A 19,042-nucleotide genomic window follows, 5' to 3' on the forward strand; every position below is an offset into this window, starting at 1 on the left:
TTTCGAATTTTTTCTTTATAAAAATTGAATAACGGGAAATACTTAATTTGAATATTATATTTGTTTCACTTATCGTAATTTTTCCTAAGGAAATTTAAAAAAATATATGCCCATTGAACGGTGGCTAAGCCTTGTTCTATTTTAAACACAAAATTGCCTGCAATTGAAAATACGCGTTCACTAGGTACTGAGCTCGGTTTTATAGTTTTAAATGCATCAAATAACAAATCTAAGTTTTTTGTTCTTTTATGCGTTGCCTCAAATAATGAAAATTCTGCTTTCAGTGTCCTTGGGTTAGTGAGGTTTTCTGCAGGACCTTCAAGAAACTTATTGATTAAATTTTCCATGACTTTTTTAAAAAAAGCGTTACTCTGATGAGTAGTTTCTTCGATTTCTTCTAGATCTGAATCGGTGTTCACAATAGATTTACCAACAAATTGATCAGTTAATTTTAATTGACCAAAAAACTGTTACAGCGCGCTGTAACGGTTTGTGTACACCGTGGTGTACGATTTTGTGTTCGTTTTGTTACACCGTGGTGTACGGTTTTGTGGTCGTTTTGTGGTCGTAACGGTTTCTGTAACTGTCAAAATAAATAAACTACAAAACCGACTTTAATAATTAAAATTGAATGACAGTTTTAACATAATGAAGCGGCAAGATTTGTATTGTAAACTTTTAGAGGCCTAGTCTAAAAAGAAAATTAACAGTGTAGTAGATATCGAGGCTGACATTTTTTGAAAGGTTTGAATATATAGGACGAGAATAAAATGGATTTTATAAACAATCTATATCTACTTTTAACAACCTATATCTATTATACTGTTAATCTTCTTTCTGACCAAGGTCAAAAAGAAGATTAACAGTATAGTAGATATTGAGACTGACATTATTTTGAAGGGTTTGAATATACCAGATGAGATTAAAAGGGATTTTATGAACGGTCTTAGAAGGAATTGGAAGGAGAAAAATAGCACTAGGACATGGTTTTAGGTTAAGACCAGAACTTCTTAGATGGCGATGTCAAGCCTGTAGAAAGTGTTTAACCAGCAGATCCGTCTGTTAATCCTGGTAATTAAATAACAATTTGTGTATATAATAATCATTTAGTGTTATATGTCTTCTATGCAAATGTAACGTTGTAACGCCAATATTTGAATATTATCTTTTTTATGTCAATATTTAAATGTTTTCAGTTTTTTTCAACATGAATTGATTGGAAGTTGTATGAAATTATGCATATGCAATATGAAATTATGCAAACTATGCTAATTTTAAAGATATTTGCTCTTCTAGAAAGAGTTGGATAAATGTTTTTAATGCCTCATTAGCTTTCAGGACGAGGGAGACCAACACCGGAATTTTCAAAAAAAGAAAATCGGAAGAACTATTTTGCCAAAAGCCCACAAATGAGCTGCTATCTGCTGCCATGATGCATCTTAAGATAGATGGAGGTTAAAAGATGCACAGGTATTGCAGGAAATACTCAGTAGTAAATATGACGGAGTAGTACAGCAGGATGATTGCTATAGTAATATTGAAGCACTTGCTCTGTTATTACAATGCAAATCATCCAAGAATGATTATCAAATATTCCGCTATGAAGCCAAGAAAAGAGGATACAGCAAGGTGTATCCCTTATATAATTTAATACAAGAGGCAGAGGAATACTGCATCTCTGCCTCTGAAATACAAGTAGAGGACTACTCAGCTGAGGTAGAACTTCTAGATATATTAAACGATACGACAAAGAGGATAATGGAAATTGCTAATACTTGTCCTTCAAATTCAAAACTTTTACTAATCAGCAAAGTTGGATTTGATGGCAGTACAGGACAATATGTTTATAAATAGAAAACTGAAGATTGTACTTGTGAAGCTTCTTCTGTTGAAGAAGGCCTATTTCTGGCTTTCTTGGTACCACTTCAATTTGCTACATCTAAAATTCTATGGATTAATGAAAAGCATTCATCAATTTTGTACTGCAAATCTATACGTTTAAGATATGTTAATGAGAGCAAAATATTCTTGTTCAGGAGCTAAATCATATCAAAGGATAGGAGTTCAGCTCACTCTTATCGAAAATACTTTTGTTGAACATTAACTAGAAATGGCTATGTTGGATGGCAAAGTAGCAACAGACTTCAGAGATGTAACTGATTCAACTCTGTGTTTTTCTATTTATTGAGTAACTCCAAGTAAAATGAATGATCTAAATACTATTTATGAGAAAAGAAACGCACTTAGTAAATCTAGCTTTCCCTATGGAATATCTACTCTTCATACATGGATCAGATGTATGGAGTGTCTTATCCACATCTTATACAGAACAGATTTTGAGAAATGACAAATTAGAGGAGATTAAAATAATTTGAAAATGAAGGAGAAAGAAAGATTGGTTTAACAAGGATTAAAAGAGAAGATTATTTGGTAGTGGATGTTTCTAGATCTGGCGGATCTAGAACATCCAACGATGGTAAACGACAAGACGTTTTTTCAGGGTATGTCTTTTGAAAAAAATCTAACCATTCCCTTATGATTTTTAAAATTAAAGCCAAACAAAATATATTCTATAAAATATTTATAAATAACAATGTTTTTAGAATTATTCTATTTCTGCTGAAGTAATGGGTATCGACGAGGAACTAACCTAGGGTTTGTACAACATACTATGTACTGTCTCCTGTTGGAAGAGATAAACCCTGAGGCTCTGAAGATCTATTGCAAAAAGATAGCACAATATTTTGTTCATCTATGCCCCTGGTATTATATGTCGCATGGTTAACACACACTGTTAGTACACTCTCACCAGGTAGTTAGCAACAAAAGCTTATCTTTTGGTATGCTTTCTGAAGAAATACAAGAAGGTAGAAACAAAGATTTAAAAAATTTCAGAGAATTCTTTACATTTAAGGTTTCTAGAAAAAAGTAAAACCTGGATTTAATAAGTAGACTTTTGCAGCTCAAATCTATTGATCAGCTTGCTGCGGAGCAGAAAGAAAGTGGAATTGCTTTTTCCCGAAGAAGTTAATCATTTACTTGTAAAAAACTTGTATGAACTTGTTTTGTTTATATGATTTCACAATTCAAAACATTTTTATTTCTATTTATATGGAATGCTAATTAAAAGTAATTTGCCCCTTAAAAACAATATAGTTCCAATAGCGCAAATTTGATTTGTTGTTACAGATTTAACACTTTCAGACGTCGCACAAACTCAAAATTTAAGTATGATTATGCTAATGTCAAATGATAATACTTTCCAAAAAAATGCGGTGATTGTAGCGTGGAAACAAAAATTCCCCAAAAAGCTATTCCCTATACCCTAACAGTGAATGCAATGAGTAAATGAATGAATTTTTTAATTATATTATTCTAAATTTAACAACGTTGACAGATTTTAAACTTCATGGAACAATATTTTAGATTTTGAGAGTTATGACTAAATAAACTTTCAACCCCCTCCCCAAAGTGAGGGAGTAGTAAATTTTATTTGGCCATAACTTTTTATCTTTGAAAGATTGTTCCGTGAAATTTAAAATTGCTAATTTAGTTAAATTTAGTATAAAAGTGTGACAAAAATTAAATCATTTACTTATTACCCTCATTTTTGGGGTAAGAGGGATAACTTTTTGGGTATTTTCGTTTCTAGGCTCCAATCACGGAATTTTTTGTAAAACGTTATCATTTGACATAACCATAAGCATACTTAAGTTTGGAGTTTTCTAGCCCTGTAAATCGAGCCGAACGAGCCAAGCTTGCCAGGGCTCGGCTTGGCTTGTTTACATATTAAGAGTGTTCAGGCTCGGCTTGAGCTCGTTTCGAACATGAGATTCTTTGTTCGATCTCGGCTCGTTAAGGATTAGTATTGTTTGGGCTCGTTTTACATGTTCGTTTAGTAAAAAAAAATTGTTCGTTAAAGGCTCGTCTGTAAATAATGCAAGTCCAAATCAACAAACAACATAAACAATCCTACTGTCTATTAAACATGCAAATAAACAACATAATGAAATAAGATCCCACAAATCTAATAGTTCAAAATAAAAGTTAAAACTAATAGTTCAATGTTCAAACTTAATGTTCAAAGTTCAAACATAATGTAAACTCTCACAAACATAATAATTCCTATTAAACACTGCACTTTAATAGTTCAAATTACATTTTCACAAATATAAGTCTTGCTCTCATTGCATTGGATAAATAAACATATATATATATATATATATTCGAGCTTTAATCGAGCCTGTATGAACGAGCCTATGATGTTCAAGCTCGGCTCGTTTAATAAACGAGCCTAATTTTTTGTTCAAGCCCGGCTCGTTAACCATTCGAGCCGAACATGAACGAGCTCTTGTCGAGCCGATCACCGAGCCGTTCACGAACACGAGTTAGGATTTACAGCCTACATTACATTATAGAGTTAGCAGATTACAGTTTGCACAAAGTCTAAAATGTCACATCTGCAAAACCAAAAAATCAAAATTGCCCCACTAAACAGCCCGTCGTTCAGAGTAGTCAAAACCAAATTGTGATTTGGACATTTTCTATTTTTGCTCTTTTTTGTTATACTCTGGTCCACTGTGCAATGATTTCAACTTCTTATGAGACATCCATGCATCGCAATTTATCGATGCGAATGACAAATCTAATTATTCATGATGCATAACAAAAATATATAAATAAATAAAAAATACATATATAAAAAATAGATAACTTTATTTAAACATTAAAAAAAAAAAAGATTTGTTTGCAAAATTCTTTCAATATCAAAATTTTAGTAAGCATCTTGCCATAAACTATCCCTTTCCTTAGGCATTTGAGCTTTGCTTCAGCGCTGATAACACGGGTTTTGAAGTGAGGAGGCGGCACATTCGTCAATTTCTGTAAATAATCAACTCTATATCTTAAAACTTTACTTTCTTTTTCTAAGTTTTGATATTACTTTACTTTTTAGTAATACTTTTTTAGTATTACTTTCCTTACTTTACTTGCTATTCTACTTTTACTATTATATGGATGACTTAGAGCCAAATCAGCCAAAACAACGAATATGTTGAAATGAGATAATTTGACGCAAAGTTTAAAGTCTTTAACAAAAGCCAATAAACCGAAAAAATAAAAAGTAATTGCGTTCAGTGCACTTAAAAATTTTAATTATAGTATATTGGTGCTTGCAAAGAAACACAACATAAATAATTTTTTAATATAAACTAATTTTTTTTCAACTTTGTTGTATAGGCTGCTTTGGCACTTCCATATATTCCACTTCCATATATTCCACCATCCATATATTCCTAAACGTGCTTTTAAGTAATTTGAATATAGTATTTTGTTTCTTAATATTCACTCGTATATACATACTTATATGCCTTTATTATATGTCATTGTTGTAAATATATATCTAATCGACGGTTTTATTTTTGCTTTGAATCAGTGTAATTATCTTAAAGGGTTTTTAACAAGTTTTTGAAAAGTTTCAGCGACTTATTTTATTTTTATTTTACTCTAGTCGTATTCATAAACTCTGAAGTTGAGTTTACTAATCTTTTTGTTTATTTTCACTTACGATAAATAAGCCATTGTTCGTAAAGAAAAACTATTGCACTTATTGTACTGTAAAAAAAAAATTATCTTTCATTCAAGAAAAAACTGAAAGAATTTATTTCATTTTGAAGACATATTTTTATATTTTTAAATTCTTCTGAAAATGAATATAAAGCTTATTACATAAGCTAATATATAATAGTATACCTGATCCACATCTTATGTGTTTATGAAAACTGTACTTTTTAAAATATTTTTGTATTTATATATAAAAGTATCAAGAATTTCTTTATACCAATTTTATTTATATATTTTTACGAAATTTATGTTCTCGCTAATTATTACGACGACATTTTTTTTATTTTAATTTTATATTTCATGTTAATTTAATGCAGAGTTGTTAACAAGGCCAAAAGTAGCAAGCCAAGGCTAAGACCAAAAAATACAAGGCCAAGGACAAGGCTTAGGACAATAGTTTTAAGGTCTAGGCCAAGATTAAGAGTTTCAAGGCCAAGGCCTACACAAACATTTTCAAAACCGAAGACTTATTTTTTGGCCTTACGTTAAGGTCAATTATCAACAAAACTATAAGTAGCAAGTGCTGTGACAATAAAACCACATTTTGTAAAAATAGACCAAGGTTTAGCGCAGAATTCAACAAAATCAATAAGAAAATGTGTAATTTTTTAGACCAAGACCAAGGCCAAGGCCAACAGTTTCAAGACCAAAACCAAGACAAAGGCCTCAATTTTTGGCCTTAAGGCAAGGCCAAGACCAAGGTCAAGGGCTTACAATTCTGATTTAATGTACTTAATATTCACGAGTGATTCTCGATGATAAGACCTGAAGATCTTTTGCGAGTCTCCGCGTTATTTTTTTGTTTTTATTTTTATACCTGTATATTTTGTTATATTTTTTATTGTTTAACGATTTTAATCTTAACTATCTCATTGTATAAACTTATTAAATATTTAAAAAAAGAACAAAAAAACGAAATATTCCTAATAAATTTATAAATATATAAATATATAAATGTATATATATATATATATATATATATATATATATACATATAATAAATATTATATATATTAATATATATATATATATATATATATATATATATATATATATATATATATATATATATATATATATATATATATATATATATATATATATATATATGTATAATAAATATTTATATAACTATATACAGGGTATAAATTTATTAAATATTTAAAAAAAGAACAAAAAAAACGAAATGTTCCTAATAAATTTATAAATATATAAATATATTAATATATATATATATATATAATAAATATTATATATATTAATATATAAATATTAATATATATATATATATATATATATATATATATATATATATATATATATATATATATATATATATATATATATATATATATATATATATATATATATATATATATATATATATATATATATATATATATATATATATATATATATATATAATAAATATTTATATAACTATATACAGGGTGCGGAAAAAGTTCCCGTAGAAAAGTATAATTTAAAAAAATTATCTGTATGGTGTTTTCTTTCAATATATGGTGTGTTTATAGTATTCTTTTGTATTCCTTCGTATTCTTTTAGTATATTTTAGTATTATTTTGTTTTAAAATAAAGTGTAATTTGTTTCTCGTTTTGTACAGAGCTTTTGCTGTTTTTGCTGTTTATATTTTTGTACGGGAAGTTTTTCTGGGGAACTTTTGTACGGGGAACTTTTTACAGGGGCTTTTGCTGTTTTTGCTATTTATATTTTTGCACGCGAACTTTTTCCGCACCCTGTCTACTGTTGTTCATACATATTCACGCTAAATGCCTCCAAACGCCAACATTTATGATTTGAATAAAAAGTACGAGGCGCTTCTAAATAAAATACTTTTGCTGCTTTTCTCGACTACAACGGAGGCATGGAACGTTGTGGTTGGAAAAATATTTACTAAAACGCCAGTTCAACTAAATATGCTTAACTGTGTTGCTAATGAGAATAAAGATAGAATAAAATAGGCCAAAAACCTTATCCTTTTTTTGCATTTCAGCATCGACTAAAACAGAACCTAATGAGAAGCAAGTAGATGACGAGAACAAAATAAAAGAGCTTCTAACCAACGTTAAAATTAACTCAGACAATGTAATAAAATGTTTTCGTTTACGGTCATAAGATCTGAATAAACCTCCACCTATTTTAGTCGAGACGACAGACACTGTCGCCAGAAATAATATAGTTAAGGCATATAAGCCCGGCAATAAGCCCGGCTTAAATTTGGAAGCATCTATGTTACTCCAGATCTGACAGTAGCGCAAAGAAGAGAAGATAGACAATTACAAGACGAGTTGAAAAAGAAAAACGAGCCTTTCACCTTTCAATTTAAAAAAACAATTGGGCGACGGCAGGTCGTTACTACATTATTTGTAATAATGCTGTGGTTAAAGTAGACAAATAGCAATAAACAATAAGTAATTTAAAACTATATAATGACTATTTTAATCTAAAAGAAATTCCTTTAGAGAATGAATCACTTTCAATTATCAGTCTACTACAACAGTCAGCTATTCATAAAATACCATGCTGTTATACCAATGCCATTTCCCTTAACAATAAAATGCCAGAGTTTCTAGCATCAATTGAGACATGCAAGTCTAAAATAATTTTCTTTAATCTTCTTGGTGGCATGAAAATGTGTGTGACTAATTTGTTGGTGTCGATTCACGTGCTGTCAAAAGCATCAACTGACAAGGTATCTATGAACGTAGCTTTTATAGATTTTAGTAAAGCGTTCGATATGGTTCTCCACAAGAGATTAATTTACAAACTCGAGTCATATGGTTTTACTGGAAATCTCTTGAATTGGATAAAATTGTTTTTACACCAGCGGTTTTAACGAATTGTGATGGGCGATTATGTGTCCTTGCGGGTAGAGGTTTTAGTGGCGTCCCTCAAGGATCCGTCTTAGGTCCAATACTTTTTATCATTTTCGTGAACGATTTATTCGATATCGTTGACCATTCATTTAAAATGTATGCTGATGACACAAAACTGTTGGCCTTTTTAGATCACCCATTAGCTTCACAAAAACTTCAAACTGATATCTACAACATAGCATAATGGTGTAAAACCTGAAATATGAAACTTAATCTCAATTGTTTGTTTTACCATGCACACAGGTAAAACAAACAATTTTTATTTCTACTCTATGCCAGCTAGTAACAATAACTGTGTCAAACTGCATCAACTTTAGTCGAACGTGATTTAGGCATCATGATTACGCCAGACTTAAAATGGCATAACAATTCAACTTATGCAACCAATAAAGCCAACATGAGTATATTGAACTTAATTTTCTTAGAAACGCGTTGCATTAGGGGAGATCTGATACAGGCCTTTAAAATTAATAACAATATAAATATTGTCTTAGGGAGTGAACCCCATGTCCTTTGGGACACGGGGGTGTCAAATAAAAATTAGAGAACACCATCTAAAAATGACTAGAGAATTTGTTCAAAATTGCAAACAAAGACACCAATTTTTTACAAATCGAATAGTGAATCATTGGAACGCATTTCCCATTAGTGTTTGTTTGTGCGCTTCATCTGTTTCAAGGCACAGCTCAATGCGGAAATTTCAAATATTCTGCATAAGTATCGAGATTATAAAAAAAAAAAAAAAGGAAAAACATTAAAATACAAACTTATACTTCATATTATATGTCTATGTAAATTTTTATATATTAAACCTGTAGGTTATGCAGGTAAACCTGCTGCAGCATTTTTCTACCACAACTAACACTACTACTACTATTACTACTACTACTACTACTACTACTACTACTACTACTACTACTACTACTACTACTACTACTACTACTACTACTACTACTACTACTACTACTACTACTACCACTACTACTACTACTACTACTACTACTACTACTACTACTACTACTACTATTACTACTACTACTACTACTACTACTACTACTACTACTACTACTACTACTACTACTATTATTAATACTTCTACTATATGTAAATGAAAGGTTCTTAAAAAAAAAGTGTGGGGTAGGGGGGAGTCCGTGCCCCCACCCCCACCTTTCTAATGGCGTCGGCCATGTGCTCATTGTAAAAAAAAATCAGACTGTTGTTTGATATTTTGCAGCATGCAAACTTACTAGTTGGTTTTATTGGTCTGGGCAATATACATACATTAAACTGAGTAACAATCTAATTTATTTTCTCTTTCTTAACAGTATACTTAAAATAGTTTTGCAGTTTTTTTGCGAAAACCACCTGACCAAAAATAATAATCTTTTATGCAAAAATACTTGTCTTATTTGTCGCTAAAGAAGAAAACTTTTGTAGATACTTTTACTTGCAATTTTAATATCTAAATAAACTTTCAGTAATTCTTTATTAGTTTCTATTATTAAAATATGTTTGAGTAATCAAATAGGTCTAATAGTAAAAGATTACTACATTTGTCCAACAACATCTGTAAAGTAGTCCAAGATCATCAATGCACTTTTGTCCAAGATCATCTATAATTTTATTTTACTCCAACAACATCTGTCCAATATCATCTGGAAATTCAATGACCCCTAACAACATCATTAGGAAGATGAAACTACATCTGGTAATTTTTCTCTCAGTCCAATAACATCTGGAAAAATTTCCTCCAGATGTAATTACATCTGAAAAAACCATTTATGAAACTAAATCTGGTTAAAGTAATACATTATTTTTAATAATTTTTTCCAGATGTAAATTCCACGCTCAAGTAAATTATTTCGATAAGAAAATATATATTCAAACAAAAAACAAGTTATCATTGGGTTGCCATATGTTTAAAAATTTTAAACTTGATTAATAATGTTATTTGTGTTATTTTTTTATTTCTAGTTCTAAATTAAAGTCTTACGTCATACTTTCTATATAAATGGTAACTAAATTACACTTTGATAAAGGCGTAGAATTGTCCCTGTAAGTAAAGATAACTAATTTGATTTAAGATATATAAATAAATAGCTAAAACAATTTTTTGAATAATTTTAAGCAGAATAATAACTACTTAATTTAAGAAGCCAGTTGAAATATTTGGCTTAAAATATTCAACTGAAAACAACAGGTTTACTGCAATGTTTTTTTTGCGTCCCGTAAGTAACACAGCATATAATCAACTATAATTCCTAAACTTAAAACAATTAAACAAATTTATGATATTCAGGATAACAAATAAATGATTTTGGGATGATTCATACTTATATAAACATCCAATCTGTTAAAATAAAAAAATATATCTAAAAATGCGACGTTACAAAAATCAAAATGTCCCGTAAGTAACGGTGGAATTGCCCAACTATATCTGAAAAAAACCATATATGTAACTACATCTGGTTAAAATAATGCGTTATAATTTAAAAATTTCAGAAAATCCTGTAGTTATAACTAACATAATTGAAAAGATGTAACTACGTCTGTAGAATTCACAGATGTAGTTGTACAGATGTAGTTATTCTTAACATAATTTAAAAGATGTAACTACATCTGTAAAAATTCCAGATGAAGTTGGATAGATGTTTTTAGACAGCAAAAACTGATGTTGTTACCCTGACACGGTCTAAATTGTTTTCTCATTTTTGACTAATTTCTTTCAAATTTAAAATTTCAAGTTTTAAAATTCAAAGCCACATGAATCAGGAATATGCAAAGACCGGAGAGAATTACAATACTTGATTAAGTACAGAATTACATACCACTGATGTTCTTGGAAAAACTCTTGTAAAAAAAGTTTTTGAGTATGATAAAGTAATTACAGTAAAGAAATTTTACATTTTGAAGGTGATACATAAAAGCTCATTTAAGCATATAAGCTTGCTATAACCTTCACGATTTGAAATTATCAAAATAAAATTAAACAAGTTTCTAAAATTTTCTTATTATATCAAATCATTTTACAAAGCCAAATGTCCAATACAAACTATTTGTGGGATTATATTGTATTTGCTAAAAACAGAGAAAACTGGAACTTAAGATATAGCTACCAACTGTCAGCTGTTAAAAAAAAAAAGTATTTTCTTTAAAAAAAAAACCTCAAAATTTTAAAAAACGTGACACTTTTTATATGGAGTGCCACGTCCTTAAACAGTTTGGTATGTTCTCAAAAATTTTTGTTACTTCAAGACACTTTTTCACTTAGGGTCGTTTATAAATTACGCAACGTTAAACTTATTTAAAAATTAGAAGTAGGAGATCATTTGCACTTTTGCGCGGCAGTTTTCATTGGACTTTTGCGCGGCAATTTTAATTGGACTTTTTTAAAGGGCTATTTTAATTTTTGGTTTAATTAAAGAATCTGCAAGAGAAAACTTTTGATCTCTTTGGTTTTGTCCTTTAGTTAAATTTAGCGTTGCATTATTCATGGATGATCCCTTATCTAACAAAAGTCAGTTGATCAATGATAAACTAGTGTCCTAACAGAATTAAAGCTGTCCGAACAAGAAAAAAGTTTGAATAATTAAACTTTAAAAACCATTGAAATAATTGTTTAAGGAAAAATAAATTTATTTTAAATACATCTCTACATATTCGCTTTCCTTGATGACACATGACATACCTTTATACTTTGTTTTATCTGAGTGTGGTGTGGACCAAAATGATACCAATCAAAGTTTAAATATAAATTTGAGCAATAAATTTCTAAACAAAGCACTACAAAAACTTAATGAAATTTACTGTCGGCATGAAACCAAGATCCTAGCAAAATACATCTGCTACTAATTATAATTAATTTAATACTTATTATAATAATGAAAAGTAATAACAAAAAATAATTATGAAACATAAAATATATTAACATAACAACAAATGATAATGAATAAGTTAACTTTTTTAAATACAATAATATTATAATAATAATAATAATAATAATATAATAATTATAAAATAATAATAATAAAACAAATAAAAAGTAAAAATCAATAACTTGAAAAAAAATATTTATTTTATAGTTTTGATAAGCAACACGAATGAATAAACCGCCATTTATCATTTTTACGATTTGATCATCTTTAATCCCTGCAATCTTTTCATAAGCTCTTTCTTAATAAGTAAAATTTCAAAATTTGTTCTTTGTATGACAGATTTGTTTTCATGCGCTCTTCTCACTAAATACAACAGTGTCTCGTTTATTTGACCAAAAGGAACCGACTTATATACAATATAGCCTTCCTTTCCGAGACTGTAGGAAACGTGGTCGCACATCCCATAGAGTTGACCAAAACAAATATTACGATCATTATTTGGAAGCTTAACCTCAGCCATTCTGAACAAAAAAATTATTTTAATCAAACTTGCTGCGTTGTATACTTTTATATACTATTAATTTATATTTTATAAAATTTTTATTTCGAATAAACAGAGTTGAAATTGCTGAAATATTAAAAAAAAAAAAAGACTAAAAAGTAAACCAGAAAATAATTTTAATAAAGCTAGAAACATTTTTTACATTGAAACATTCTAGAGAAAGGGAAAAGAAGCGTTTTTACATTACGCGGCTTTTAAAATAAAAACTTTTACATAAAGAGTACGAGAGAGAAAATAAAAATATTTTGGCAAAATTTACAATATTGAAAATGGTGTAACAGTTTTTGTGTTACACCTTAAACTCATTTATCTTAGAACTCAGTTTTGTGAAATAAAGAAATTTATTCACACAAACAAAAATATTGATTCCGCAAATTTGAAGTCAGAAACAAATATAAAGGAATTAAGCAACAAGCAACAGTGAGTTATTAAACTAAATAGTAAACTTAGAAAAGCAGAAGAAACTAATAAGAATAGATTAAGAAGAAATAATTTGAAAATTGGTCAAAAGAAAACGAGAATAAAAGTTGTAGCAAAAGTGAAATCAAAAATATAAATATTGTTTGAAGAGATGCTTGGCTTAAAAGATAAATATTGTTTGAAGAGATGCTTGGCTTAAAAGATAAATATTTGTTTAATACTTAGCTTTCAAGATATAAAAATTGAAATAGCTCATTAAAATAGTCACCGGAGTTTTAAAAATGTCAGATCTTTAGTGTTAAAATTACAAAATTATAAAAATGAAATAAGTATTCTAACATATTTTTTACAATTAAAGTGTAAAAACATTATTATCAATGAGGACAATCGTGCTGATAAACGAGGACTAACATATTGAACAATTAGAACTATCATGCTGAAACAATTCAAATTAAAAAAGTTTTTTAGGAAAAAATGACAAAATACATAAAAAAACTAAACCATCTCTTAATACTGTATCTTTAAAAAAATTTCATTTATTCATAGTTTAATCTCTTATTCATAGTTTAATCTCTTACTGTAATAATGCTTAAAGTAGTAAGAATTATGGCCTAAAAAATTTTATAAGCAAAAAATGCATTCAGGATTGTATTTGGTGCATACAAAACTGTTTAATATAAACCTCTTTTAAGAGAATTTAATGCCTTAAATAATTATAAACTTAATATACAAGAAGTTTTCATATTCATGATTAAAACAAAGAAAAGATTTTCTCCTATTCAGTCTTACTTCAGTGCAATTCCTCAAAATGTTTTACTCAGTTTTCAAAACTTAGTGGTACCAAAAGCTAATTTAAAGCTAAGTTCTTACCAAATCCAATAGTGTGGACCATTTTAATGGTAGTGTTTTTAAAAATTATTAATAAAAAAGAATACTGCTCAAAAGATCAATTTTCAGAAAAGAATTTAAGAACAAAGGGGTTGGGTGGTGAAAAGATTGCTATGTAATTTTTGGAGACAAAGAGGCATGAAATTTGTTATTAGCAATTAGCATATTTGTAAAGCATGAAATTTGTTATTAGGGGGGTTGGGGGGGGGGGACTATCACTATCAAACTATCAAAAAGTGTTACATGTTATTTTATTGACAACCCCAAACCTAATCATGATTTTAAAATTATATCTGCCATAGAAATAGAAACTCATTAAAACAACTAATGGTGAAAAACTTGGATTTGATTGGTCCAAGTTTAGCAGCAAAAATTGGTCTATAGCTTGGTCTAAAAAACAATAGGTTCCAAGTCTCACAGGAATCTCAGGAATTTTTTTCTTATAGCAGATCATAAGTCACTCTATATTTTTAGAGCTCCAGGGGCTGTATTCTTATCTTTCTGTTAATCTTAACGAAGTGTCAGTCAAAAATATCTGTTTAACTACATTAATATAAAAATTATTTAAAAATATAATTTTTTAAATATTTTATAAATATTTTATTTTAATATTAGTTTTATTTAAACAAATTTATATGAAGTTTCCTCACTTCTTTACTTAGAAATATTAAATGAAATTTCAAACAAAAGCTCTATTAAGCTTAACAGAGAAAAGTGAATAAGGTTGCTGAAAGAATAGGAAAAAATAGAGATATCAAGCTTGAATCCTTTTGGGATTTCACAAACTTTCTTTGTCTAGTGTGTAACATGACTATTAGGTCTCTAAGTTTAAAAACTAGAAAAAATTTATATGCTAAAAGTAAATATTGTAAAAATCTATAAATAACCTGAAAACCTATTAAAAACCTGAGATTAGCAACACTGTTTCAAAGTATTTCATAATTTTAAAATACTTACTTTTCCTTGACAAACAACACCGTGTCTTCATTATGAGATGCTACCATTAGGCTGACTTCTTTTTTTGCGACGTATGGTAAAAGATAGCTAATAATTGAATGATACATTATAGTCGTATCCATGAATGTCTCGTTGATTGGATCACTTATATTTTTCTTATTAGCATAATGCTTTTCTTCTACCATGTATGCTCCGCGAACTGTTTTACATGCAATTAAAAAGCCAAGATTTTTAGCAAGGTTGTGATCTGCTTGAAGACGTTTAAAAGTGTCCTAATGAATACATGAAAAAGTAAGCTCATTTATAAAAATTTATTTCAAATTCATTTTGTTAAACAACTTAAAAGCTTTTATTAAAAAATTTACTCTGTCAAGACATTTAAAAACAAAATTCAAAAAATTACAAAAAACTCTACCAAGCAGTCTTTTTTTTAACTAATTTACTCTTAACAAAGCTGCAAGCAACCACTATTTAAGTTGGGTGTTAACAACAACAACAAAAAAGATTATTGTAAAAGAGCAAGATAATTAGCAGACTTAAAAAACTAAATTTTATGAGTTAGGAAAAAAATAGACGAAAGAATACCAAAGTATTGATATGCGAGGAAAAAAACTATATAAGCAAAAGTTTTAATATTTGTAGAAAAAAACTTTACAACAATGAGATACAGGTTTAAGCATGCCTGCTAGAGCAGGTCTAACTATATTTACAATACATTTTTGGATCTTTAGAACAAAGATCAATTGCAACAATCAAAAACCAGCATAAGTTTTTGACAACATATTTTTAATTACTATTGTATTTTTACTATCATTATAAATTATTTGAATTTTATATTAATGTATAATTACAATTAAGATTACTATTAAACTAAAATCCAAAAAATTTATATACTTTATTTTAGTGTAAATGTTCATTATTATTATTAGTAGTATTTTTTAAAGGTTTCAATATATATTTTTCAACTTCTGTTTTTTTAGTGGTATATATTAGCCCATTCCATTTTGACCCTCATGAACAAGTTTGAATACGCGCAGTGTCATAAAATATTCCCAAGATATTGTTTTCTTAATGAAAATTTTTTATTTTGGATGACTATTTATACTCGCGCCACTTTTTTAACACTTAACATTTTACATTTTTTGAGTTTTCAAGGGCATTTTCAAACAATTGGTGCAAATAGAAATTTACAAGTTATTGACTATATAATAACATCATTACAAATAATGCAAGGTTTTTTATCAATTGTGCGCATTTTTATTACTATTATTTTTTGTAAATTAGTGGTATTTTAAAAACGCACAAATTCATTATGAAATTAAATAAACCTTGTTTTTTTAAATACATTAGCGTTGAGGCCCAATAGCAATTGGAAATTTGTTAGATGCTTTTTTTTTAGGTTATTTAGGAGCTCCCAGAAGTCCTTACAGTCTTATCACAGAGCACCGCGGGAGAGCATTTAACTAGAAGTTCATGCCTCCTTCCTCACCAATGTTGCTTATCGGGCTAGAGCCAGCATCGAACATCGGACCTCTGGGTTCTGAGCCAGAACTCTAACCACTGCACCACGGCTGCTCTTTTGATTTCATACAGTTCGCCCACCTCAAGCTCAGGCTATTTAAAAGGGGTTTGTACAAGATTAGCTAAGTTTCCTGGCCGACCATTATTCTTGTTAACCTCCTACCATTATGTTAGAAAGCTTAATATAGCCGTAGCTGTAAATAACACTGTTATGCCAGAGAATAAACTATTTATATCATAAAACCATTAAAGATTTTATGATATACATAGAAAAGAGGTAAAGATAAAACTACTTTACTTTAAAATACCTTTTTGCAAAAACAAAATATATAAGTTTCTAATTTTAAAACTATTTACATTCAGACTTTTGAGAATTTCCGAGATAAATGTGAACTTGTGGAAAAAAATTAGATCATTAGGTGAAAATTGACAAATATGGAGCTGTTTCATATGCCTTGAATTTCATGAAATTCAAGCTGCATTTCTCTACAATCAGGCAGATTTTTTATCTGAGTAATAAAATATTCAAAGAGATTAATAGGATGGCTGACTACATTTCTCTCTCCAGGGTATCACGATTTTTGACCTGCGACTTTTCTATTCTAAGACTATTGGCAGATGTATATTGAGCCTGATTGCAGAGGTGAAATTCAAATAAAAGTAAAAACAATTAAGATGTTTGGTGCTGACATAAGCCTCTTTTGACCGAGATCACACTATAAAAGTGGTAAAAAGTTCTGTATTCAAAAACAAAGGGAGGTCCGAAAAGCTGTAAAAACGAACAGAATCAAAGCTGAAATCCTTCTGAAAGCAGTTTTTGATGATAAAGACCAGCCACTAGGTCTTGAGTTGTATATTTCACAAGTCTACTGAGTAATTTTTGATATTCATAGTTTGAAAAAATGCTAACATAAAATAAATTGCAGGGTAGGATATTAATTTCTTAAAACAAGAACATATTTCTTGTTTTAAGGAAAATATTTTGTAATGAAAAATTTAATTTTGCTTTGCTTACTGTAAAATTTATCCAAGATAATGTAGAGCGTGTGATGAGCCTGGAGAAGCTACAGAAGCTTCTTCAAGTAAAATGTTCTTGTAAAAAACCATTAAAAAAAAAAGAGTTGATTCGAGGAGTATGCTACAGCGACTGCTGTATCGCTTTTTCGTTATTGAATAAATTTGAATTTTGATCCAATACTTGCAATTGCTCTGAACATTGAAAGTACATTTAAAAATTATCTTTTTACATATTTTATTGAGATATTTGTCTTTAGCTGAAAATTTATATGTATATAAATATTTATTGTACATTTGCAGAGTTTAAACACTGAATTCTGAAACAAATTTGCTTCAAAAACAAGTGATCTGTGGCAACAATGGATTCAGCATTTTTTGGTGTTTGAGATAGTTAACATGGAGCAAAATCTAAACATTCTCATGTTAAATAATCTCAAATAATGTTATTTTAAAAAAAAGTTGTAATGGGAAAAAAAGCCCTAAAATTTTATCTGTCCTGCCCTAAACAGGAAAGCAACAAGTTGATGAAATAATCTTTACCAAATTTATATTCATTGATAAATTTTAAGTATTGTTTTACAATCTCTAAGCATTCAAAAATTATATTATCATAATAATACTTTATAAATATATATAAAATTTGTAACCCCGCAAATTGAGGGGGGTTTAAACTTAATATGGTCATAATTTATGAACACTAAGAGAAAATACTATGAAACTTAACATTTATTGATGAATATAAACTTAGTTAAGAATAGAAAAAAAAATTATTTTACCAACTTGTTGCTCTCACATTTGGGGCAGTTGGGATGAAATTTTAGGCCTTTTTTTGTTCTCAGCCTCCACTCATTGCTATGTTTCACTGATCCTTGGTTCGGTACCTACCTACCTAGATCCTTCACTGATCTATGGTTCATTACCTACTCTAGACTTTTTTTCAACATAAAGCAAGCTCAAACTTCCTAGTTAAATGCTCTTTTGCGGTGCTTTGCGATGCAACCATTAGAACTTCTTGGAGCGCCTAAAATAACCACAGAATAAATATGTATATATATTTTTGAATCACATTGAAATGTTTTGATCTAGTTTAGTTTACAACAAAAAATTGAAAGTCCTTTACATAATTTTTTAAGGAAACTATTTTGGATTTGGATTTGTTTGATCCAAGGCTCCAGTATCAGTATGAAAAAAAACGTTGTTTGATACCAAAATGAGGTAAAAACTGTAACGTTTGCTGTATGACAGTTTTTGGTACAAGAGCACATTAAAAAAATATCATTGA

The 19,042-nt window shown here is 28.9% G+C and overlaps 1 protein-coding gene across 1 annotated transcript in view; it reads right to left on the bottom strand.

Moving 5' to 3' along the window:
• Window positions 1-12,361: 12,361 nt before the first annotated feature.
• Window positions 12,362-19,042, bottom strand: part of LOC100204778 (hydroxyproline dehydrogenase) — a 44,909-nt gene continuing 38,228 nt past the window's right edge. Inside the window, exons 8-9 of the mRNA XM_065807720.1 lie at window positions 15,223-15,494; window positions 12,362-12,916 (exon numbers count right to left, since the gene is read on the bottom strand). Of these exons, the coding sequence (XP_065663792.1) occupies window positions 12,646-12,916; window positions 15,223-15,494 (543 nt within the window). The 3' untranslated portion in view covers window positions 12,362-12,645. The remainder of the gene's footprint in view (window positions 12,917-15,222; window positions 15,495-19,042) is intronic.

This window comes from Hydra vulgaris, chromosome 10 (assembly GCF_038396675.1).
Source record: "Hydra vulgaris chromosome 10, alternate assembly HydraT2T_AEP".
Taxonomy (NCBI): domain Eukaryota; kingdom Metazoa; phylum Cnidaria; class Hydrozoa; order Anthoathecata; family Hydridae; genus Hydra; species Hydra vulgaris.